At 46.1% G+C, this 23,207-nt stretch overlaps 1 protein-coding gene across 2 annotated transcripts in view; it reads right to left on the minus strand.

Annotated features, from left to right (window-relative positions):
- The window catches only part of SATB2 (SATB homeobox 2), a gene marked incomplete at both ends in the record, with an annotated part of 131,427 nt that extends 113,330 nt beyond the window's left edge, over nt 1-18,097 (minus strand). The window contains 2 exons of one of the 2 annotated variants that reach the window (XM_082312212.1): nt 17,582-17,800; nt 18,055-18,097. In XM_082312212.1, coding sequence (XP_082168338.1) covers nt 17,582-17,800; nt 18,055-18,097 — 262 coding nt within the window. Of the gene's footprint in view, nt 1-17,581; nt 17,809-18,004 lie in introns of both variants that reach the window. The other variant, XM_082312213.1, reaches the window with a different exon arrangement.
- Between the last annotated feature and the right edge of the window lie 5,110 nt (nt 18,098-23,207).

Below are 23,207 nucleotides of genomic sequence, written 5' to 3' on the forward strand. Positions count from 1 at the left end.
CCACCTTTTCAGCACAGAAGTTGCACCTATTCTCCACACTCGTTGTTTAGTGTCTCAGTACAAACAGGATCTCAAACACTAGACCTGATGCCATGCATGATGTCACTTTATGGATGGCACAAGGACCCATAGGACTCTTGCCCATGATGACTCTCCTGCCCCTTCCTGCTGCCCGTGCTTGCAGGGACCCTGCTACAGAAACAGCTTGTGCAAAAACATCTCTGAACTCAGTGACCCAGCGTAACTGATGATAAACTGCTATTAGTACCTTAAAAACAGAGAGCAAAGGGCAGGTTACCACATCTGCCATTGCTAACCCATTCTCATGCCTCTTGCTATAGCGTCTGGAAGCTTAATACCAAACCTATTTTACTAAAAAACAACAGTAATATTTCCAAGTAAATCTCACTCCAAGGAAGTTCCATCTGCTTTGCCCTCTAGTTTGCATCGGACAGTTAAGCTATAATATCTCCAATGAATTTATTGCCTCAAACTTCTCCGTTCCCTGATGTTACCTGAAAACAAATTAACATACTCTCAGTACGTTGGAATCAGAAGAAAAAACATCTGCAGCCAAAAGTCACCATGCTCTTTACACACTGATATACACCATGACTTGCTCCTAGAGGGATATATTACACCTCCAGCTCACTACAGGGCCCTTACAGAAGAGCAATGCAAATTAGTCACTGCTTATTGTCATTCCAGTTGAAGAACTTACAGCAATACTCAGAGAGCAAGAGACTAAGTGTCCATAATGAAGTCTCGCATGCAGTGCTACAGCGATGCAAGCCAGCCTTACTCATAAATCCTGAAACTCCTCAGGTCTTTCCCTAATGCCCGATCAGCCAGAACTACTGTCATCCTGCCTCTCCCATGCATGCGCACAAAAAAGGCTTAGGTCCCTTTTGCACTGAATTTCTGCGTGTTCACTCTCCCAGCTTTAGAGATGCTGCAGTGAATGATGCTGTACAGCTCATGGTAGATGACATACGGCACTGATTTTCACACACAGAGGAAACAAGGGGTAATCTGAAGGCTAAAAAGGCAACAGTTTGTTTCCTTAAAGGAGGAACACAATGCTGGAATGCACACAAAACATTAACAGCGATCACAAATCATACAAAAGACTTTCTCCTTAGTGTTAATTCACTTAACTGACTTATAGGCAGCTCTTTCGTGCTTCTCACGGAGCTCTGACCCCACATAGATAGCATCTGCATAAAATGTTAGGGGAGCATAAAACAAGACCTACATAAAGGCTTTTGTAAGGACATACATACACGGCAAGAATTCCTTCTAATCCATGGAAGAGAACAGGGGAAAACTGTTCCCGCTATTACCCAGAAGAACAGAATGGTTAGCAGTGACCGGCACGCTTATATAATACATATTTTTAAAACAAATCAGAGATGGGATTTAAGCTCCGCAGTTGCTTTCATGGAGAAGCTGCAATGTACAGAGAAGACTTTGTAAACACAGTTGCATTTTTTGCTGAGACTCCTCCAAGGGGCAGAGAAATTAAGAAATTAAATATGTATCAGAGAGACCCGTGTCCAAATGCACATTTTCTCCTCCTTGCCCATTTCAATCAAAATTTCAGTTTTATTTCACTGGGGAGCAATCCATTCTTAAAAATGAAGGAAAGAGAAACAGATATTTCATTCAAGCAGTGAAACTCTGGACACTGCTGCATAAAACATTCATTTTTACAAAAAACTTGAAGCCAGTTAAAAGTATTATCAAACTGCAGTCATGCAGCTCCCTGGAAAACATTTTCAGTTTTAAGATTTGCAAGTAAAAGCTGTAATTTTCTAACGGCCAACTAGAAGGACAAGACAGAGCAGATATTAAGAAGTCCTGCACTGTTTCTTTTGTTCATTTGCAAATGATACTTTGTCCAGTGCACGCTTTAAAGCAAGTAATAAATGTGATACCATCAGCACTGAACTTCTATGCATTGTCCACTTCCACATAACCATCATAGGCTTGGCACCTAAAGCAAAAAAGAAAAGGATACAGAAAGCTGAGGAGGAGGTTAAACTATTTTAGCCACCCACCTCTCCAGCCATTAAATAGGGAGCAGCGCTCGTGTGTCCTAATAAGTACAACATGAAGATCAACCAATAAGAAGAGGCACCAATAAAATTCATGTCTTTTTAGATTAAAATCTGTTTCCATCAGCACAAGTTTTGAGCCCTGTCTAGGTGTTATTTAATTTAATCTAATTTGAACAATTTCCAAACATCAGCTTGATTAATTGCAACAGCATGGTGTTATGGCAAGATCTACTGTACAGGGGTTGTCTAGTAGGGAATTAATAAAGAAGCCAGTTCTTAGCCCTGAGTAACATGAGGTTTTAAGACTTCCCAGATTTCTAGTGGGAATACTTCACAGCACAAGCATGTTTTCTTCTGGGAGTGAAACTCACCAAAATTATTAAAAACTGAGATCAAATGGTGGTGTCAAACCCAAAGGAAATCATTCTACAGTGGAGAGATTTTTATCAAATGAAGAAAGTGGAAAATAAAGTTTTTGTTGTTGCTCTTGTGCTTTGGGTTTTTAGGTTTTGTTTGTTGATTCTTGGTTTTTTTAAACATAAGACAGACGCACACGCAGAGTAATCTCCCTCAAAGACAGAGCAAATTTCTATGGTTAGGAGTTCAGCAACCAGGACGTTTATTTGAAAATTCCTAAACTGCTGAAAACTCTTCATTACTGTATGCAGAAAACATTTTCCCTAGCAGAGACTGTAACGTGGGTCATTCTCTAAGCTAGTCTTTCCAATACAGAGAAAAGGACAAAAAAAAAAAAAAAAAAAAAAAGGAAGGGGGGGAAAAAAGAAATCTAGGTAACAACAAGAGCAGAATCCACAAATGTTTATTCCCATGCACACCTCAAAACACTGAATTATGAGCAACTTCAGTTGGACTTCTAAGATGAGACCCTTACCCTGCGACAGAAACTAGGAAGCTCAATTAGCAAAGCACGGTCGTCTTGAGGAAATTATCTCGATAAAGATTCCATATATTTAACAATAAAGCACGCTTCCACAACTGGCAACAACCACAGGAAGCAATCAAACTACAAACATTTCCTAAACCTAATCTGCTTCTGTTTTTTCTTTAGATGAGAGCCTTTATCCAGCAAAGGCAGTGATAGGAAAGCAGTCCATTTATTTATTTCTCTTTGCGCTGCAATAGAGCTAACCTTTCGTATATCAATTTGGTATTTAACTCTCCTTTTCTTTTAAACAAATTCGAAAAATTAACCTAAATTGAAAAAACTGTTTTAAAAGGCAGAAATCGGCATTCATGCGGCACAGGAGAGGTTTGCCAGTTCTCCTCCTCACATCCTGCAGCTCTAATTGAAAAGGCAGAAACCAATTAAGTTTGACAGCTTTCAGTTATTGAGAAATACCTGAATTTCTGCACCAAAGATGGCCATACTACCTCCTAGTGCAACATAAATCCTTAATTTCTATTCTGAAAAACTTAACACCACCACCAAGATAAAAAAAAAAAAAAAAAAAAAAAAAAAAAAGAAAGGAAAAATAAAGTCAAGCTTCAAAGCTTCAGCGTGCCACTTCAACACAGTGTAAACTGCGAATCCTGAAGTGATCAGAAATGAAAACCTAGTGTGTATGCTAATAATCAGGGGGTTTCTATTCAAGGCTTTACTAGCTGAACGAACATAGAATCACAGAATCATTTTGGTTGGAAAAGACCTTTAAGATCACATATAACGAGAGAAGATAAATTCATAATGAGAAAAGATCAACTGCATTCCAAACCATTTTTTTACTAAGAGGAAGGACACCAAATAGCATTCGAAAAAACAGTTTTTTGTTCTGATCTCAACACCACTTTTATTTAAGTCACAGTGCAGCTGTAGCTGGTGGTGATGTGAGACCTTCCCCAGAAAATGCTGCAGAGTCCAGCTGAGAGCTGCAGATACAGGACACGCACCGACAGGCTGAACAGGCACAACCGTACCATTTCCACAGCGCCACACGTACATCACTATTCACGCTCAAGAAGGACCAGGCTTGAAGCAGATCCCAGGTTCAGCCCATGCCTGTGCAATTCAGTGATGAGGCGGAAGAGACAGAGCTCACACATTTCAGCACGGGTCGGTCATGTCCATTAAGGCTCACTTTCAAGCTACCCCATAAATCATAAATATCATCAAATCGGACAGAATATAAGTTGTTGGCACTTATTTACAATAAATGCTTGGTTTGGGTAAATGGACTGTGTTTCAGCCTTTTACGTATCAAGCACCAGCTTACAACAGTCTCATTATGAGGCTGAGAATTCTTCCCCTGTAAATCTTTTTTAATGGGGACTGGAGGAATGACTTTGCAGTTGTTTGTCACTAACCACTCGGAACCACGTGAAGAAAGCTGTGTGTGCACGCTGACAGGCGGCCAGCGGGAAATCTCTATGTCAAATACAGGAGACCGTATCAGGATCTTTGCAACTGTACAATCCTATGCAAAACAAAAGCATCAAGCACCTCATTACAGCAAAAGGTTTTGTTTAAAAACAAGGACCTTACTTTCTGCTAATCCTCTGCTCCCCAATGTGTTCTAGACAAAACATGAGATATCTGATTTTGCATATAACCAGTAATACGATGCTGTGACACTCCTACTCTTCATGGGTTTATAAGCCCATTGCAAATAATTTGTTCCAGGATGCAATTTGGTAAAGAAGAGCTCGGTACACAGATGATTTTAATACAGCATTTGCCAAAGAAACAAAATCATGTTAAATAACATTACATTGTAAAATTTTTCTTCTTAGGAGGGCCAGAGGAAGTAAAACTAAGGACAATATCTTTCTCCTCCTCCTCAGTTATTTTTTCTGGCTTTACATATTCAATAAATCTGTAGGCAGGAAATGCATTTCTACAGATTATATTTTAGCCAATGGTGAATGCAAACCACAAGATATTATTTACATCCTTCTTCAGCTTCCAGTCCTTTCTGTGGCTTCAGTCTCCCAACCATCACAACTACCCCAGATCTCAGGAAATCTTATAAAGAAGTCACTAACGTCTCTGCAGATGTCCCCTGCTTCTGACAGCTTAACTAGCCAAAGAATCCTTCTCCTAGCTGAAATAACAGCTTTACTGTTTAACACAAAATATTCCAGGCCACCATCTCACCACAGAAACATATTATGAAACTCATAACTTGATTTGATAATACTTGAGTTTCTCAAAAAACACTATAAAAGAAAAGCCATATTCAGAGCATGTGCTGAGACAAACAAGAAATGAGAAATAGAGAGGGATCCAAAGCATTTACCTCTAGTGCAGCCTCTCCTGCTGCGTGTCTGGGACAGAAGTGTTACTCGCAGGAGACGAGGCCTTTTGTTAGTCAAAGCCGATCAGCTGCTTCTGGTAACCAACCCCCTTTGCTAAACTAGCTCAACCCAAACTTCGACTCTGTCACACCGGCTGGGCTCAAAGGGCAAGAAAGGGAGCAGCCTTGGGGCTTTGTGGCACCTGGTTGGCCCAGGCACAGCCCTGCACAGGGCAGCCAGGAGGCAGAAGCAATGAAATAGGAGAATAAAACACTTCCAGCTCTCCACCTAAAAGAGTGAAAAGTGAGAGCGATGATAACCCAGACCCAAAATATGGTTTTAAGGGAGCCTGAGCAAGAAGACGACACAAACATCTGTCCCTGTTGTTCTAGCAGAAAGCTCAGCCTCCCCTGCCAGCCAGGCCCCCCCCCCAAAAAAACAGGAAGGCCCGCGGCAGTACCAGCGCCGTGCGTTCAGCCGCCAGAACCACATGCAGGCTTTCCAATTCATAGAACAGAATCACAGAATCATTTCGGTTGGAAAACACCCTTAAGATCATCCAGGCCAACCACTCACATCAAAAGGCAAAGGTGAAGACACTATAGCTACATTTTTCCTAAATAAAACAGCTCAGTTGTTTCAACTTGTTTCCCAGTTAAAAAAGAAGAACAAATACCCCCACAGCGGTACTTTATAATATGAACTAATGGAAAATATATTCATTTCACTCAAAACCAGTGAAGGAAACGCTTTTAAATTAAACCGGCGTTTTTTAAAAAAAATCATCTTAAGCCATTAATTTCCTATAAGTTTTAGGTTTTGGTTTCTGCAACTTAAAAACTAGTTTAGGGTTCGGGAGGGGTTTTTGGTTTGGGGGACTGCTTTCTGTTGTTTTTCTCTCAACTACTTAACAAAACTCGCCTAAGGGGCTAAGACTCTCTACGCCAAGTTCCATCCAGAATTAATTTTAATGACCAACATTTTTAAACCCTGAAAACTGGAACCACTAATAAGCCCTTAACTTCAGTGGTGCTAGCAAATGCCACCATATTATGTAATTTTTAAAGCAAAAAACCATCTTCTAGCAAAAGCATTTTAATGAAGGTTCTATTAACTAGTCTCCTGGTACTAGGATAAGTCCCCTGGAATGTAACAGAAAAGCTTTCGTAGCTGGTTTGAGGTTTTATTTCTGGAGAAGAGCTGTGTACCACACTTGGGCCTGTTTTGGGATCTCCACTGGGACCCACCAGCAAGCTCTTTTCTCCTTTGCGTCCATTCCTCTGTGAGCCACTCCCTGGCAAGAAAAAGAAGAAATCTTATCACCCCCCTTCATGTTACCAGATAAATAGCTGATGGAGAGTCTAATGTAACTACTGCACCTACATCTCTGTCTTCAAGCCCAATTGCAGGCTCCAGCTGTAAGACAAGCTGACAGGATCTGTAATCGTTATAAGCCTCCTTCCCTCATGTCGTTTAGATACTGGCAGCATTAGAAAACCTCATTTCTAAGTGACAATGTCAATAGATATGGCAGAACTGATTATGGGCCAAAGTTACAAGTATGCATCCGATAGGACAAGCCACATTAGACACTGTCTCAGAATAAATGTCATCAAACTGAATGGTTACTGATGGAGCCCTTCACCCTGCTACGCTTTCAGCAAGCATTCAGCTACTGCTATGGCAACATCATTACTAGATGGTATTCTTCTGGTATAAGGAGACCACAGAAATCTTCATCAGCTCTTCAGCGGGAGAATGAATGGAGGGGAGAACCACAACCAAGAAAGAGTAGGAGCTGCTCCATCACTCCATCCCTCTGTCTCCCTTTTCACCAGTCAATATGCAGAGAGTCTTCAGACAGCCTGCACCCACAGCCCGTTATGGGTCAGGAACCGGCATCTGGGGCTTGGCCTTACAACTCCGATCTTCCACACCTCACGCCCCTGAAGAGAGAGAGCAACTTCTGAGTGGCATTCTCTTGTATTCCTTCTTTTTCAAGGACAGAAGATCAAGAGCTGTGGAGGAAGCACTCCACATTTTCACAAAGGCAAGACCACACATTTGACAACTATCCACTTGAACATTATTCTTTTAGGAACATTTACTTTTATCGGCTGGCAGGTCACATTAATCTAACAGTTTTTAATAACTACCACATCTTTATCAAACAAGTCATGAGATCGAGGAACAAGAATTAAACAGGTACATCCTCCTTCTCTGCTATGCACAGTACACTTACTTTGTTCAGCCAGTTAGCGATGTTCTGGGGAGAGAGTGGAAAGGACCTACCTACAGGCTGACCTACTGTGAGTGGACTCACTTGTTAATAGTCAGCAATCCACACTTTTGGGGCTCAACAGGCTGAATTGCTACAACATTCCGTACACAGAGCTACGCTGGAGAATCAGATACTTCTGCTAGTGCAAATGCATGTGCTCACTTAGAGGTGTTAGCCAAAGAAAGCAGATTACATCTGCTCTCCAAAGGCTGAACTGGCTCCCGGTTCACTTCCGGATGCCATTCCAAACGTTGATTTATAAAGCTGTATGGTACACGACTAGAGCCAAGGCTACCGTAGAGAGGATGTCTCTTTCCATGAACGGTACAGCAGAAAGGACACTTCTGCTTACAGCTCTAGGACTCAGCTTCAGAGAAAATGAAGAGCCAGGTTCTCTCAGCCTTGGGCCTTGGACTACAGTTAGGTCCTCTTTCAAGAGGAACACAGGTGTGGAGCGCCCACCCAGCACGGGGCCTTTCTATCTACGGGATTTTAATCAGAAGACTGAGATGGTGAGGTAGCTAAAGGGTCACAGAAGAGTCAGTCCTGGTAGCAACAGCTTAAGAGACTGAGTACTCTCACTGGCATACAGGTCCACAGATTTGGAGAGGCAAAAAACTGGAAAAAAACATAAAGTAGCACAGCTTTTTATTTTGAAGGAGAAAGAAGTCTTTTTTACTACTTTCTACCTGTCTATGGCATTCTCTGAGCTCATCTATTTGGTAGGTCTGTGATCATATTAATATAATCAGGAGGGCTCAAACCAATAACAGAAACATTACATTCATTATTAAGACAAACCCAGACTCTCAGGTAACGCCTAACTTGAGCTTTATTGTCAAGCAGTATGCCTACTGACTGCGTACTTGCTCACGGCAGCCCGTATGAAGTCTACCATCCAGACTTCTAACTTGCGCAACAAACTTGACTTAAAAAAAAAAAGGGAAAAATAAAAAAAAAAAACCCACACTTCTGTTACTCTGCATTTTCTCCAAGTCTAAAAATTGGTAGAGTGTATGACAGGTCCACCTCATTTTTCTTAATGATGTTTTTATTATTCTTTCACTCAATTAAAACAGAAATGGATATTGCATCTTCTGACTGTATAATTGTTATTGTAATCTGTTTTCGATCACTGCTTGGGAAATGGGTCCAAAACAACATAAACTATCCACAGCCTCAGAATACAAGTCATTTTCTTTTACTACGATACTTAAAGAGACATCTATCATGTTGCTCTGCTAGCATGTTTGTATTATGGCAAAAAAGTTATTTGTAAGTTGGGAAAAGACATTATGAAAATCACCTTTTACTCCAAAGTATTGTATAACTCATAATTTATAACTACATTTCTTAATAACCATTCAAAATAATAAGGCTGGAAATTGTGCAGATCTAATTTTAATATATAAATAATGGAAATGCATATAAACCAAAATATGCTCAAAATATGAATTTATATTACTCTCAAAAAATAGTCTGGTTATAGTTTTGAAAATGACATGCTTCATTTCCAATATATGCCTGTCAGCTGAATTTATGACAAAACACTCTCTGTGAGTTTAGATTACCATGATGGTAAATACTTCTATGCGAGTTTCCTCACTTATCTGAAGTTTCCATCCAAATGCAGACAAAGTCAGCGACTTCTAGAGAGTGAAGCGCCGGCCGTACACACGTAAAGAAAGACTAATCCAGCCACTTCTCAACATTATACAAATAGAAACAGAACATCAGAGAGCGAGAGAAAGAGAGAGAGAGAAAGTAACCTTGTGGCTGTATGCAGCGATACAAATCATGGGTTTTGATACAAGAAACTCCCCTCCCAACATTTCTTGCCAGATTTAATCCTTTTGAAAAGGTTTATTGTCAATAGGGTGTCTTTTCATCTCAGTGTGTGTCTTCGGGGAACAAATAAGGAGGGAGCATATTTAAGTGGGAGACATTTCTACTGCACTCTGAAAACGTAGTGGGCGTATGGTTATCTCGAGAGATGCCTCAGCTTCATATAAAATACAGTCTGACAGGTTATTTTTATTAATCCTTTTTCTGAGCTTTTCTACCTTGCTGACATTGCTACTAACAAGGTACAGTTGTGCTCAGATTGTTTAATATTGCATGTCTGTCTGACACAAGGATATCAGTTAGAGCAAAATGACTGATAATTTTTACTATTAGCCAGGTAATTTTCTATTTAGAAGACAAGTCATATGCTTACACTTTTATCTAGACCTACCTGTCTCTTTTCTTCAAGTTCTTTTTGTTCCCTTCATACAAATAATGACAATCCTCTCTTTTCCCTAACATCGCTGCATGTAACACCAATAATCATTAAGCATTTGCCAGGAAATTTAAAATATATCTTGAGTTCAGCCACAAGATCTCTGCCCTAGCAGCCGGCTTAGGATACTAGCAATGTAGGGCTCACACTCCATCTTTTAAACAATCCTGTAAATTATTTGTGTAGCCTTATTCCAAGTAGAAATGCCTCCTGGAAGGGCGTTTTATGTAAGTCCTCAGATATTAGCAAAATCAGTGTTCACATGTTTAAAAATCAGAGTGAGAATTGCACTTAAAAAAAAAAACACAACACCAAAAATCTTTCAAACATCGTCTATAAGGGTTTCACAATGTCAGCAGCCTTACATTGCTAATAGACAAATGCTGACATCTCGGTATATTTGTAAATCTTCAGGGGATACCAGCAGAGCTAGTACAGGCATTGAAAAAGAAAAAAGTTTATGTTTTTTAAAAAGTTCTCTAAAATAAAGGAAATCAAATTGGAAATATGAAATGAAATATTTTTCCCTTACTAATATTTGCATCAATGCAAATGAAGACAGGGACAAAGTACACACAACAGCTGCAATACATGCTTTTGTATAAAGCTCAGGAACTCTGGAAAAAAAAAATTCCTAACTATAGAATTGCAACAACATGGACAACATGACTTGCTGCCTGAGAACATATCACACATTAAAGCAGTCAACACTTTGCGAATGGCCACAAGAACCTCATCTAGAGGGGGTAACAATTCCCCCAAATTAAACAGCAAAGCGTATTTTCTCTCTTTCGTACCGCTAATCAATGTAAACTCATTTGTATGTAACCCCACAGCAGAGACGTCGCTGATGAGCATTCTGCAACAAGTACAAAGCTTGTTGGAGGGCAATTTTTTTTTTAGTATGGCTAGAGGCTAGAAAACATTTCTCAAAAGCCATCAAATACTCAGCTGCCTTTTGTCTGCTGTGACTATTTCTTACATCTGCGTTAATGACACATGTCATCGTGGGGACCAATGCATCTGACCCAGGACATTTCGTACAGTAGGAACCAATTACCACAAGACAATTTTTTCAAAGCTAGAAAGGGCATCGGTTCCTCGTTCAACACAGCGGGCTGGTTTCAAAACCACTTTGAGCTTCAAAAGGAGAGCACGCTTGTTCGGTAGTTACAGAGTCTGAATCAGGCACAGGTTATCTTGAACAAACCCCCATCGTATCAATTCAAAGGGACTTGGTAATACTTTATACCTTGAAAAACCAGGCCTTTAATCCTAAAACACAGCAGTAGTTACTAATTTAACTAAATTATGATGAGGGATGGTAATTAAAGGCCTAACTTATCTATGCCTTGCAATTTGGGATTTGAAATAAAATCTTCCTAAGTTTTACAGATTTTCAGTTATTTTGAAAAGTTTAAAAATAAGATTTAAAAGCAGGTTGGGAACTGCTCAATCACAAAAATAAGAATTTTTCTAAACAGGTCACACAGCTGTTTGGCGAATATAAATACATGACTGCAGTAAAACTGTCTTCATTTTATAACATCATAGATGCCATGTTGTATTACCATCTTCCGTGTCAATGCGAGTGACAAAAATCTGACTGGTCTAAGTATTTTACTTAAGCTCCAAGTCACCGTTGTGGCCCTTTTCCTCCTCAGCTTTAAGGAGAACAGCAATAATGGAAAGTAACTGCAAAAATAAATATTCAGACTAGCATCCCCATGAAGAGTATTAAACTCAAATACTTTTAAAGATATTTTAACGTAACTGATACCATCTGAAAGTCTGTGCTACAAATGAGAAATTTTAAATATGACATAGCTGTCTGTTGAAATGATGACTTGATTACAATTACATCATGCCAGTTTTTTCCTACTTTTAAATCTAGATAAAATATTCAGTACAGTAAAGTAATTTAAATAAAATATAAAGACTCTCCAAAATTAAGTATTTAGGAAAGGAAAGGAATCTTTAAACCTCACCTTTAAGTGTTTATTCATAACAATAGGAGTTTAATACTGTATTTCTTCCTTCAATGTCCAAATCCTTCATCTAAATTCTGAGTGAGAAATAAGTCGCTATTTAATTTCTTGAAAATACGTTTCCTCACTGGCATCTTTAAGTTTTTAATATGATTTTGCCATCTTCTTCAGGCATAAAAGCAATTCTGAGGAGTCACTGTCAGAATCACCTTAACAGGAGTTTTCCAACAAATCCCCTATAAATAATTGACAGTAAAATTACTCTGTTCTATGCCAGTGAAACTAAGAAAAGGCAGGACCCCATTTATAAAGGGGGGTGAGGGGGAATTAACACTGACTTTTTCAAAGATGTTGGTTTCTTTTTCTTTCCTTTGGTTCATGATGAGAATAATAGCATCTAGTTAACTAACGTGGCCATGGATATGGGGTGGGGAGGAAGCGGGGAGATGACTTGAAACACTTGGGAACTGTTGCGGGAAAAAATAAAATCTTACTACAGCTAATCTTAAATCTTGAATTCAAAATTGTCGGTGGCTTTCTGCAGATGCAACTTAGAGTTCCAAAATTACTCTAAACATCAAATTATGCCTAGGTCACCGAATGGGTGGATACCCTATATTCTGTTTAATGCGTATGTTCAATTGCACGTATATTTTAACCAACTGTGTCTTTATTTTAATAACAGACCAAGTACTGAAAACACATAAAGAAAGACTATTTTTCTACCTCAGCAAAAATCCAGCTGATACACTGCATGACCCTCTAGGAGTGACTGCTCTGTTTATTCTACTTATATGACATAATCTGATTGGAAAAGGGAGGCGGGGGGTGGAAATCAGCAAAAGGACCAGTAACTCATTTTTAACCATCGGTCATGAAAAAGAAATCACTGTCTTGCTTTTCTTACTGTTGCTGTTAAATTAGAGGTCTCTTTCTCATTATGTATCAAAAACGCAGAAAATCCAAGAATTTACATTTCCTCATAATCCCTAATGAATTATATCGAAGTACAAGGCAACATTTTCCAGCTATTCTGCAACAGATAAAACATAAAATATATTCACATACTGCTGGTTCCTGAACTAACAAGGATTTGTGGCTTTCACGCTTCTGTATCTTGATGCGTTTAATTCCTTCAGATAGCTACGTACTTCTTTCAGGCAGCAGGAAGATATCCTTCATCTAGGATCTAGGCAGGAAGACTATCTAAAACTTAACCTTTCACTTTATTCAATTCATACGGACAAGCGAAACATGCTTCCTTACTCCGTTCAGGATGCCATTTAGAGTTTAATGTTAACTAACCATTTAGAACAGAGGAGCAAATTTGATCAAGCTGCACTCTTCCGTCTGCACAGAAGTGGATTTTCTCTCCAGTGAAGTACTTTAAATCCTTGTAAAAGATACAAAAGCTAGCGCAAACCCTATGACATTTTTGCAGAAATACTTAGAATGAATTTTGACAAACAGCTCTTTAACCATCCTCAGTCGGTATTTCTGTCACCCCAGAGATATATTAAAACAGATTTCTAACTACACCTAAGCAGACAAGACCGTGATACATCAGAACTTTTCGGGGCTTACAGCAATTAGCAGCAGCACTCTGAAGACTGACTGCATCCATATTTCTCGTACATCCGACTTTGTACGAGCACGGTAACCACAGCCACAGATTAACATCCCAATCATACAATTTAGTTTGAATTGTCTGAAAGTTTTCTCCTCCATTAATATTCTGTAAATTAAATCACACATTTTAACAGCTAAATGAATAAGAATGTATCACTATCAGACCGCGTCAAACTAATCTAACCAGCAAATTTTTTGCAATCATTTCCTGCTCCAAATCTGAATGTGTGTCTTGGCTATATTTTGGTTCTGTGATTCTGTTTCAGCAAAACCAAACTTCAAAACAGCTCATTCTGCATACTGGCATTTTAAGTTGCATTCAGAGGCTTTGGATGCTTATTTTCTACACTCTTCAAAATCAACACATACATATATATATATATGCACATCCACTAACACGCAAACAGGTTCATGAATTGCAATCAACAATTTTGTAAATATAAGTTTCCTAGCCATTAATCATCCCCTTTTTTTTTTAATCCTTATGGAGTGAATTACTAACTGAGAGGAGACGCCAATTCTAGTAAGTGAATGTTACCCAACAGGGATATAAAGCTGTCAACACCATAGTGCTCTTGCTTGCTCTAAACTCTCTCCCAGGCTTCATATGTTTTTTAAAGCGATATAAGCCTTTTTTTCCCAGGGACCTTTATAAAACCTGCCTCTCCTGAACATCTGAGCATTTGCGCCTTCTTACATACAGGTTTTAAAAGAGTCTGGTTAGATAACTGCTGAAGCGTTTTAGAAAGCGCTGGGTTAGTCAGACAGACCAAAATTGGACTCTAACACATTGGACTGATGCTAACAACATCGTAAACAGTACCGAAACTTTTAAATCCCCTATTAAACACAACCTTTAGGACCCCGTTTATCTTTTTAGTGACCTTCACTAGTTTATTACAGCTGTTGTAATGGCCCTTTGAATTAAGTACATTCAGGTTAGGAATAAAAAAAAAAGGAGAGTCATAAGGCAAAATTTCTCATGAGAACAATTGATTTTCTGTCTGCACTACAAAAGCTTAGTTTAAAACACTTTTTCACTCATAAATCTATAGAGAAAGCTAAAAACACCTACAGCACTATAATATTTCTCTGTTTCTCAGGGAAGTCACTGGAAAAATAATTGTAGCAAACACTACGATTATAAAACTTGTTACCAAAGGTCATCAGTCTCATCATAGCACCAGTTAGCTGAGAACTCACTGCTCTGTCCGCAGGGATTAAGTTCAGAAACAGATATTATTACACCAAAAAGCCACTTGACAAGTAAGAAGGAATTTCAGCATTTACATATCTAAGGCCCAAAACGAGATGAAAAAAAGAATTGCCAGCATCTGTCTTTGCTTTCAAAACCTTTAGATACACTTTCTAGAATAAAAAAAAAAAGTCAAAACTAAAATGGTCTCTAGTTTCCATTAAAATATTTCAATTTTTTTTTCCAAATGAAGTTCACATTCAATAAATATTAGCGCTTTTTAAATCTTGACAAATAAGAATAAACTGAAAGACTGACAACCGATGTCATTTCACTACGACTTTCAATAGTTTCCTTTTTATCAAACGCTAGAAACAACACTAAAAGAGCCTTTATTAATATTTATTTGAAGAGAAGTTTTATACTAATTTGCCAGCATATTAAAAGTAAGCCTTTCCGCGAACGTCTACAGCTGCATTTCATAACTCAAGGGAAAAAAATCACTAACACCGCAGCAATCGCTGCAAAGATACAGACTTCCAGAAATACCCGAAACGGTGCGATCTGCATTCAGAAAAACATCACTTGGTCACACAGGTTCTTAAAGATCAAACTTGAAAAAGAGCAGAGGAAAAAATATCTGGAAATTAGCTATGTTGATTTATCTTGAGAGCATTTCCAGGAGGAAAAAAAAAAAAAATGAAATCAATTTTAAACAGCACCATTATCTTATTAAAAAAAACTGCCTTAACTAATTTAGTATTGAGTATTATAGAACCTAGGTAAGTATTCAGACAAGAATAATTTTCTTCTTGCTTTCAGTATCAATAAGGAGTAATGAATAAACTTTATTATGAATAGCCTAAAACCAAAGAGATTGAGAGTGTTTAAAGAACGCCAGCTAAGGAAAAGAAGAAAAAAATTACTCCTGCATTTCCTATTCCCCCACACTTTTACACTCCAGTCTACACCAACTTTATAAATGAGCTGAAGCGTAATGAATGAAAATGTAGGCTCTTAAAAGTTTGCTTTCAGAAATGAGAGTCTTTGTCTTAAGTGGAAGAAATCTTCTATAACTTAACAGGCCAGATGCAAGCTGAACCACCGATATAACTATAAAAGCCGGTGGATTTCTCTTGGCTAACACAGCTGCAATTAGAAAGCAACATATATATTCCAAAACATTTAAAAGCATTCCTTTAAAGTATATTTCTATAAATGCCCCAAGGAAAAAGATTTTAACTCCAGTTCTAACATTCTCTTTAAAATCAAGCAGCTATAATGCCTCAGTTTCAAGAAAGGCATCCGAAACTACATATATTACTTTTTATATGATTAACTAGTTCATTTTTAAAATTATTCAACAAATTATTTCTCCACCAATTTGTGAGTGGAATAGTACTACAAGTCTTTCACTGCAAAGCTGTTTCTTCTTTTTCCGTACATTAGAAGAACATGGAGAAGAGCTTTAAAAAACAGACACATAGTCACCCAAGAAACATAAAAAACTGGTGAGATCTCTTACCCTTCATTAGGTATATAAATGAATCCTACGTTTTTAAAATAAAATAAAATCTGCCGCCCCTTAGCAAACTTCAGCAATTAGGAAGCCTATTGAGCCAAAGAGGTCTAAAACAAGCATCTAATGGTAAAATCGCTAAATAAACCTCACGTAATAGAGAGTCATGTGACGACCATATCAAAGTATCTCTTGAAATGTCATTTACACAAACTCTTTGTGTATAAACAACTACATTCGTGTGTTACCACTCTGCACATTTTAAAACACAAATACAGAGAGATGTTTTTTTAAAAAAGGTAAAGTCATTCGTGGCCTGCCCTGCAGTATTTTGCTCACAACATCAGGCTAATTACAAGATTTTTAAGTACATTTTTCCTAACACGAGGCTGCACTGCATTAAATGCAACAGCATCAGAGTTAAGATGAAAAAAAGAGGGCATTTAGCAGAAGTGACTGGAAAGTTTAGCTGCTTGGAAGAAAAGGAAAAAAAAAGCAACCACACATGTCACTTCAATGTGCTCTTAACACAAAATTGACCAGCAACCAGATAGCAAAGTATGAAAGTTAAACCGTTCTAGAGAATTGCAGGAATGCTGCAAAACTAATGCTCAATAATTTTGCTGAAAGAGCTGAACCTCGCACGCGTTTTGCCCTGTCCTCTTTTACAACAACTGCTACAAAATATTATCTACTGGAAGAAAAAAAAAAAAATCCCTAAATGCGAATATAAACGCTGCCATTTTTTCCACCCTGGAGACCCCCCTCTCCGAGCTGTAACGGTGGGTGCAACACACCTAGCTCATCTCACCCGCTCCCGTGAGCGCAGCCAGGCTGCTCGTACCTCACCTGGAGGCGATGCCCTCTTTTGCTGGCGCTGCCCGGGCCCGCCGCGCCGTGCCCTGCGGGAGCCGCCGGCGAGGCGGGGGGATGCCCGCCGGCTGCCCCGGCGGCGATCCGCCAGTTCTCACACAGAAAGCGCCGAGCGCAGGGCCCAGCTCTCCCCCAGTTACCCTCCAGCAGGATTAGGCCTGGCCTTTTGTGAGCCGCCTAGCTAGAGCCCGGGCCTAGGGGTGGCCTCTCTGGGCAGGCGGCCTTCTAACGAGCGAGTTCTGCGCGCCGCAGAGCTCGGCACAAGTCCTTCCACGGGCCCCTAACCCCGCAGCGGTGCGGAGCGGCTGCAGGCTCGCCAGGGACAGCGGGCAGCAGCCCGCCGGCCGCCACACGAACCTGCCGGCTCCGCCGCGCTCGGTGCCGACCCGCCCGCAATGCCGCCCCGGGCACGCCGCTCTGCGCGCCCCGGACAGCGGGGCCGCCGCGCCGAGCCGAGCCGGGCCGGGCCGGCGGTGCCGGCGTGAGCGCGGCCGCACGGTTACCTCCCACGGGCTTGGTGACGGCGCCGTTGGGCCTCCCGCGGGTGCCCATGGGGCTGCCGTTCTGCTCCAGCCTGGCCACCTTCCCGGGGGGGGGCCCTTTGACATCGGGGCTGCCGCTGCCTCTGTCGGGGCTGTCCCGCAGGCAGGGGCTCTCACTCCTCCGCTCCATGCTCGGAGACGCGGCTCCCGCTGGCAGGTCGCAGTAGAAGGAGCACGGACCTAGGGCGAGAGAAACATGGGGCGCTTCAGCGGCCGCCGCCCGATACCGGGCCCCGCTCGCCCGGGTCCCCGCCGCGCGTCCCCCGGGCGGCTCAGCCCGGTGAAGCCGGGCGAGCGCCGGCCGGGCGCGATGCCGCCCCGCTCCCGCCGCCGGAGCCGGCCCCGCTAGAAGCGAGGGGTTCGGCCCCGGCCCGGCCGCCTTACCCGCCCGGCCCGCCGCGGCGGAGACGCGGGTCCCGCCGGCCGGCCCCAACCTGCCGCGGGCGGGGGCAGGCAGCGCGGCGCCCCGCGCCCCATCGCGCCGAGCGGGCCGGCCGGGGCGGGCAGCCCACCCGCCCGCCGCCGCAGCCAGGTGCTGCGCCCCGGGTCCGGCCTCAGCCCCGGCCCGCCCCCGGGGGCCGCGGGGAAGCGGCTGCCAGTCCGGGCGGCCCCGCTGGCACGGCCCCCCCGCGCCGGCCAGCTGTGCAGCCAGGGAGTAGCCGGCTGCTGGCGAGGAAGCCTCTAGCGAGCGGCTCCCGGGAGCTGCCGCTGTACTTACTGCTTATAGCCTGTCTGTAAGTTGGCTGAGTTGGGCTCTGTCCATGGATCAGAAGTAGAGAATCCAGGGTGGAAAGTTTTCTTGTTTCCTTTTCACGCCGCTTTCTTCCCCGCTACTCCTTCCCCCCACCCCCAGCCCCCTCCTTGCCCTCCTCCGGGGGTGCCGAGGCGGCGGGGCCGGGGCGGCTGCCCGCGCTGCGCGGGGTGGCAGGGGCCAGAGCCCCTTCCCGGAGGGTCCCGGGTGGCGAGCGGAGCCGAGCCGAGCGGAGCGGAGCGGGGAGGTCGGGGCGAGGGGGCGGGGAGCCGCGGGGCCGCCGGCTGCGGCGCGGGGGAGCGGGGAGCGGGAGTCGACTTCTCACACCTTCAGCGGAGAAAATCAATACCGGGGGAGACGGGGGAAGGAGAAGAGGAGGGAGCGCCGCTCTCCCGGGCTCCGCGGCGGCGGAGGGTGCCTGGCGGCGCGGGGAAGCGGCGGCGGCGGCCCCCGGTGTGTCACTTTCAATCGCTCCCTCCTCTGCCAGCGACAGCAGCGGCAGGAGGGACTCGCCACAGAGAGCGGAGAAACGGTTATTAGTTGCGTTGAGTCATCGAGGCAGAGTGAGTCCTTTTTGGGGTTGTCCTTGGTTTCGGGTTTGGTGTGTGTGCGCGCCTGTGTGTGTGTGTGTGTGTCTGCCTGTCTGTCTGCGCGGCGTTCCCGTCCCAGGGCTGTGCATCCCAAACATCGCCACCCCTCCTCGCCTCCGACACCCCTCCCCCTCCCCTCCCCGCCCCCCCGCAAAAACCGAGGCTCGGTGCTATCTGGGGACCGGGCGCAGACGGGCGCGCAGCAGCAGCCCACCTCCTCCCGGCCCGGCCCGGCCGGCCCCGCTGCGCGCAGGGGTGGGAGGCAGAGCCCCACCTGGCAGGAAATTAAACACCGATAAATAAATAATACATCTCGCACACGAAAAGCGAGCGCCGTGCCCCACGGAGGGAGGGAGGGAGGGAGGGAGGAGGGCGGGCTGGGTGGGAAAGGGGAAGCGCGGCAGGACGAGGCGGCGGTGACAGGAGGGACCCAGGGCAGAAGGGCGCAAGGACAGGGGCAGTCGGGCTGGGGGAGGGCTGAGGGGGAAGGAGAGGAGGAGGAGCCGGGAGAAGAAGGGGAAGGGGGCGGGGGGGGAGGGATAGAGGGGAAGCCGGAGTTGGGGAGACCGGACCGACCGGGCAGGAGCAAAGCTGCCACCGGCATCCAGTCCAGGCGCCCGGGTCGGTCCGACGCAGCCGGTGCGGCCTCGCCGCCTCCTGCCACCCGGGGTCCCCCCCCCGGGGGAGCCGAGCGACGGCAGGGACCCTGCCACAATCTCTCCCCGCCGGGGCGAGGCCGCAGTAACTTTTCGTGGTGCGGCGGGGGCTGCCGCCCCGAGGGCCGGTCGCGCTTCCTCCGGGGCTCCGAGAGCGGGCGAGGGGCCCGGCCCGGCCCCAGGTAGGGCCCCGCAGCCGCCCTCCTCACCGCGCCCGGCTCCAGGCAGTTACCGGGCCGGCCCTGAATAATTGATGGCCGGGAGGAGGTGAGAAGCGGGCAGGGAAGCGCTGCTGCCGCCGCTGAATTATTTAATAGCGGAGCTCCGGGTAGGGCACGACAGCGCTGGCTTAAGCGCAGCCAGCGGGGAGGGGAAACCTCCGGCGGGGAAGTCGCGGCGGGGCGGGATCGGGCTCCTCGCCGGTCCCGGTGAGGCCAGCGGTCGCCCGGCAGGCAGTCACCTCTCCCTCGGGTGCAAGGTGCACCCGCGCCCCTCCCCGGGGCCGGCGGCGGAGCGGGCGCTTCCCCCGGCGGGGCCATGGCCGGCGGCGCGCCCCGACAGCTCGCAGCGCCCCCTGCCCGGCCCGGGGGGCGCAGGGGAATGAGCCGGCGGCCCCGCACCGCCGAGCCCTCCCCGCCCGCCCGGCGGCGGGAACGAGCCCCGCGTTAAGGTGGACCGAGGAAATCCCCTCCGGCGCGGGGGGGGGGCGGGCGGCGGACGGGCGGCGGGGGAGGAGGGGGGGGGCGGCGGGCACCGAAGGTGCCCGCCGCCCCCCCCCTCCTCCCCCGCCGCCCGTCCGCCGCTAAGCTCCCTGCGGGGCGCCGCCCTCCCCGCCGTGCCCCCTTAAGAGCTCTGCCTTTTACGGTGGCGCCGGAGGGTCAAAAAAAAGAGGGGGCTACGAGGGGGGGAGCGGAGACACCCCCCCCAACCCCCCCGGGCACGGCGGGACCATCACCGCCACCGGGCAGCCCTAGCGGCAGGTTTCCGTCTGCCCCGTAAACGCCCGGGGAGGGGAGGGTGGGCTGCAGCGGGAGACCCGAGCCCTCAAGCGGCCGTCCCGGTGCGGCGAACCCCGCCGGTGCTGCCCCGGGATTTGGAGGAGGGGAAGGGCAGGTCCCCCGCGGGAGCTCGGCCGCCGCTGGCCCCGCTGCGCCCCCCCCCCCCCCGCCCTCCGAGCGGCAGCGACAGCCCGCCCGCCCGCCCGCCGAGCGCTCGGGGCTCCCAGTGGGCTCCGGGCCGCCGCTGGAAGCGGTGCCGGGAGAAGCAGCGGATCCCCGGGCAGGGTAAGAGCAATAATCCCTTCGCTCCACGTCCGACCCCGAAAAAAAAGCAGCGCCGAGCGCGGCTTCCCCCGCCTCGGCCGAAGGACTCGCGTCTCTCCCCTCCTCGGACGGGGCAGGGGGACCCGCCGCCGAAGTCCGGCCGCGGTGCCAGCCTTGCCCCGGGACGGCCAGCCCCGAAGGGGGGTGGGAGCCGGGTCCTACCGCCGGCTGAAGTTTGGGGGGAGCCAGAAAAGACGCGGGGGGCGGCGGAAGGCCGGGGGCGCCGGGGCCGGGGCCGCGGGAGCTGTCGGAGGAGCGAGCGCCGGTGCCGGGGGCGCGCAGGCTGCGGAGGAGGAGGGAGCGCGGCGGCTGCCGCCAGCCGGGTCTCCTGCCGTCCCCTCCGGAAAGGAGCCTCAAAGTTTGGAGAACTCTCGTTTTTCTTTTTAAATAACCCGACCTAACTTTTCTCCCTTTTTTTTCCCCTAAATCTGATAAAGCTCAGCAGCAGCTCTTACACGGAAGTTAACATTTTCCACCAGCTATCGAATAATTGAATAATGTTTTGTTCTTACCTTTGATGTTGAACTACGAATTCCCGCGGATCAATGGCCAGAAAGTTAGAAGAATTGGTGATTTAGGACTTCAGTACTTCTGGAAAAAAAAAAAAATGCCAATGGTTTAGCCAGGATCTTCCCTGTCTGATTCGTTACTATTATTATATCTGATGATGTGGATGGATGGAGAGATTCAATCCAAGCCCATTAATGAGCTATTTTATAAACACCACCGTCTGAAGATCTTCATTTACATTTTGTCAGTGATCCTTTCCTTAACAGCGGAGACGTGTGGCGACAGAGCGATTACAGGACTTTAGTAAAGCTCCTATAAGAGTACGACTGGCTTGTTAATCGATTAATATTTTATTAAGTGTAAATATTTTATAAAGTTTTTAGGAAAACTATCGATTCTAAATTATTAAACTAGTCAGAAGGGCATTTGAATAATGCATACAATCAAATACATTTAAATATATATGTAGCGATTGCTTTATTTGCAATGAATCCCCTGCACCTTTCTCTCGCGTTCGGGTTTTTCCCCACCGGCAGCTAGTTTCTCATTTGCGCGTTCACTGGAATATCAGGATCGCCAAATACGTGTTTATTTCTGTATTTACAAACTGAACGTTTACAGAAAATACTCTTTTAACTTTGAAATCGGGAGCGGTAATCGTTTTGAAAATTTTGACGCGGAAGCAAAGGGGCTTGTTAGTAAAACCGAGGGGAAACCGAACCGAGTCCGTATGAATTTTGCTGGTTGGTAACTTCTGTTCTGTAAACATCATTTAATTTAGACAGATTTTATGATACACGATGCTTATTTTTCTTTTACATATTTTTCCCAATAAAAGCCTTTTCTTTCTGTTTCAAATTACAAATGCTTTTCTTCCCCCCTTCCCCCCAGTGCATGATTTTCACATGTTGTCTTTATTTCCACTGGAAAAAAGGGTGATTATTTCCCATCGCTTTCCCCCACCCGTCCTCAATCTCGCTATAAAAAGAACTGGATTTTTTAATTATTATTATTATTATTATTAATAACATCTTTTTCTTTTTCTAACACGAGCTCCAGTACGAGAATTTTCTGCTCCCGCACTCCGGCGAGGGCAGGATTTGGTGCGCTCCGAGTCCCCGGTGCTCCCCGTTACTGAAGTTTATGGACGCTTCAAGTGGTTGATTGCCAAAAAAATTTTGAACAAAACAAACGAACAAAAACACCTCCTTGGAAAGGTTTGGTTTTCATTAACTACCGCTTTTAAAGCCAAAACGCATGGCAGCGATCGCAGCTCCGTGCCTGCACAGGCTTCGGAGGCGGACGGCTGCAGCTGGGGCTGCCGGGGGCTCCCGCGCCTCCGCCGCCCGCCAAGCCCCGCGGTGCTGCCCCCGGGCCGGGGCCGGGGCCGCGGCCGCCCTCGCCCCGCGCAGCCGTGCCCGGCAGCCGGCCGCCGTGCCTGACAGGATCCGCCGGGCTCCCCCGCGCTCTTCTCGCCTCCTTCTTTCTCCCCTTCCGCCCAGTGCCTCCCGGAGGCCGCGGCGGCGGCGGCGGCGGGACGCCCGCCTCACTGCGGGGCTCGCCCGGGCCGGGCCCCCCGCCACGCGGCGCAGCGCTGCGGCCTGGGCCGAGGCGGGGGCCCGGCCGCCGCACACCTGGGTCCCGGGGGGCGCCGGCCCGCCGCCCGCGGGCACCACCTCGAAGCCCGGAGGCCCAAGGCCCGCGGGATGGAAGCGGGGTGGCCCTGCGGCGCCGGCGGGGCAGCGCCGAGTCCCCGCG

Source organism: Platalea leucorodia, assembly GCF_965183815.1.
Source record: "Platalea leucorodia genome assembly, chromosome: 5".
In the NCBI taxonomy this organism is placed as follows: domain Eukaryota; kingdom Metazoa; phylum Chordata; class Aves; order Pelecaniformes; family Threskiornithidae; genus Platalea; species Platalea leucorodia.